General features: G+C 67.9%; 1 protein-coding gene across 1 annotated transcript; it reads left to right on the top strand.

Moving 5' to 3' along the window:
- Nucleotides 1-1702: 1702 nt before the first annotated feature.
- On the top strand, nucleotides 1703-2578 carry HEPACAM2 (HEPACAM family member 2; the record flags this gene model as incomplete). The annotated part of the gene is made up of 2 exons (XM_044683731.1): nucleotides 1703-2095; nucleotides 2294-2578. Coding segments are annotated over 2 exons (678 nt in total), but the record flags the coding sequence as incomplete, so codon positions are not given.
- Between the last annotated feature and the right edge of the window lie 86 nt (nucleotides 2579-2664).

The following is a 2664-nucleotide window of genomic DNA, read 5'->3' on the forward strand; positions in this document are numbered from 1 at the left end:
GAAGGAAGGAAGGAAGGAAGGAAGGAAGGAAGGAAGGAAGGGAAGGAGGGAGGAAGGGTGCCAGCATGGCCACAACCAGCATGTAGGGAGCACCCTAAGGCTCAGGAGGCCCCTCACTGCAGCCCTGGGAGAGAGCTGTAATGATTAGCCCATTTTTCAGAGGAGGGAAGTGAGATGACTTGCCTAGGGTCACACAACTAGGATGTCTCAAAGGCAGGATTAGAACCCATCTCCCTGACTTGGAGTCCACTGCCTTCCCTAGCCAGGTGAAAGACCTCTGAAGGAAGCCCAGAGCGGCCATTGGTTCTGGGTGCGGATTCTCCTGCCCCCTTGTCTCCCCTCCCACAGTGGGCCCCGGTGGCTTCCTCTTCTGCCTCTTGAGAGCTTTGATCAGATGAAGATTTGGAGGGCCCAGAATGGCCAGGAGCGTTCCTAGCCTGCCGGCGAGGGTCTGGCTCTGGAGACTGACTGCAGCTTTGGCTGGGGGGGGTGGGGGTGTCCCCAGAGAAGCACAGACAGCCCAAGGTTCCCGGGGGGGGGGTCGGTCCTCCCTCTCCCGGAGGCTGCCTGGCTTCCTCCTCCTGCCTCCATAGTCAGGGCAGTCCCAAGCGAGGCTCAGGGCCAGGAGGGGTCCGCCGGCTCTCCCGGATGGGTGCTGGCTGCTGAAGGAGGTGACAGGGGTACCTCCGGGGGTCAGAGATGGCCCCAAAAGGACCCAAAGGCTTCTCTCCAGCCCCCAGTGGCCCTGGCCTGGCCCGAGGGCTTATTGAGGAGGAGGGACGGCTGGCACGAGCGGTTCCCCCCAAAGCCTGGGGTACTCTGAGTCCCAGAGAGTTCACCCCCACAAATGGGGCTCCCGGCTCTGTGAGCAGAACAAAGCTGTTCTCGGCTCCTGGGGTGACCCTGCAGCGGATGCCCAGGTGCCCATGGAAATGTGGAAGCCCCAAAGTCTTCCAAGCGTGCTGGAGGCCATGAGGCCGGTCCTACCTCAGGGCTTGTGTGGGGGGCCCCCAGGGGCCCCGCCAAGGAAAGTCCTGCCTTTGGCCCCCCTTCCGCCCTGCTGGCTCGCCAGTTCCTCCAGGGCCCCTCCTCAACTGGACATGGGTTTGGGGGAATCTCAGCCTTCACTGTCCAAACAGGACTGGGGGCGGCTTCCCTTCCTTCACTGGGCCCCCCACTAGGACTCTGGTCCAAGCAGCACCCCAGAATTCCTCCGTCTCCCCTGACTCCAGTCACATCCTTGGTGGGGCAGGGAGGCTCCCCCCGGCCTATGTGTGGGCTGGCAGCATCCCGGTGGGTTTGGGCCCTCCGTCGCCACACTGACCCTCAGGGGGCCAGTGGGGGTGTTGGGGGGGTGAAGACTTGATCCCATCCAGTCATGGTGGGCCTCGGCCCAACAGGGGGAGCTCTGGGGGGGGGGTCACTGGCCACAGGGCAGGGAGGCCGCAGTGTGGCTCTTCCACGGCAATGGCCGCCATGTTCTCTCAGGGTCCTTCCCTTCTCAATGGGTGCCGAGACCTGGGGGAGGGGAACAGCTCGGGCCATGGGGGGCGTCCCTGGGTGCAGGGAAATGGGGGGAGCCCCAGAGAGCTCCCCTCCTGCAGCAGACAGCCCCAGGCGCAGGCCAGAACCCGGCGGCTCGGCCCGCAGGCTTCTCCCCTCTGGGGGGCCGGGGCTGGGTCGGCTCCCCGTGTCTGAGCAGGCCGCCCCGTGGCCGCCTCTGCTTCTCTCACCCCAGGCGGCTGCCACGCACTGACCGTGAGCGTGCCCTCGGCCACCGTCCACGGCGTGCGGGGCCGAGCGCTCGAGCTGCCCGTGGCCTACAGCGCCGGCGGCCCGGCCGCCCACGTGCAGGTCATCTGGCTGTTCCAGAGGCCTCGCGGCCCCCCCAGATACCTGCTGGGCTCCGTGAACCGCTCGCTGGTGCCCGACCTGGAGTACCGGCACAAGTTCTCCATGACGCCGCCCAACGCCTCCCTGCGCATCGCCGCGCTGCGCTTCAGCGACGAGGGCAGCTACGTGGTCAAGGTCAACGTCCACCTGCCGGGGAATCGCACGCTGTCCGCCCACCAGAAGGTCCTGGTCACCGTGGACGGTGAGCGCCGCCTCCGAGGGAGCCCGCGGGCGGCCTCAGCCCTCTTGGGCCGCACTTTATACCCGGGGAAACCGAGGCCAGCAGAGAGGAGGCCGAGGGCACGTGGGAGCGGCCGGCAGGCTGGGACTGTGGGGGGGCTGCTGGGAAGGCCTTCTCCCCCCCCCCCCCCGCCCTGGCAGACCCTCCCCTCCCCTGCAGACCCCGTGGTGCAGCCCAGCGTGCAGAGCCGGCCGGCCGCAGGGGCCGTGGAGAAGGTGGGCAACCTGACCCTGACGTGCGCCGTGGCGGCCGGCACGCGTGTCCGGTACCAGTGGCTGAAGGACGAGCGGCCGGTGCGGGCGGGCGGCAGGCTCGGCGTGTCGGGGGACGGCAGCAGCCTGCGCATCGCCCCGGTCAGCAGGGCCGACGTGGGCCACTTCCGCTGCCTGGCCAGGAACGCGGTCAGCGCGGCGCTCAGCGAGGCCCTGGCGCCCACCATCTACTGTGAGTGGCGAGGCGGGCAGGGGAGGAGGCGGGGAGGGACGAGGGAGGCCCTCTGAGGAAGGTGGGACGGCCGGCCTGCAAGCAGA

This window comes from Gracilinanus agilis, unplaced genomic scaffold (assembly GCF_016433145.1).
Source record: "Gracilinanus agilis isolate LMUSP501 unplaced genomic scaffold, AgileGrace unplaced_scaffold33179, whole genome shotgun sequence".
Taxonomy (NCBI): Eukaryota; Metazoa; Chordata; class Mammalia; order Didelphimorphia; family Didelphidae; genus Gracilinanus; species Gracilinanus agilis.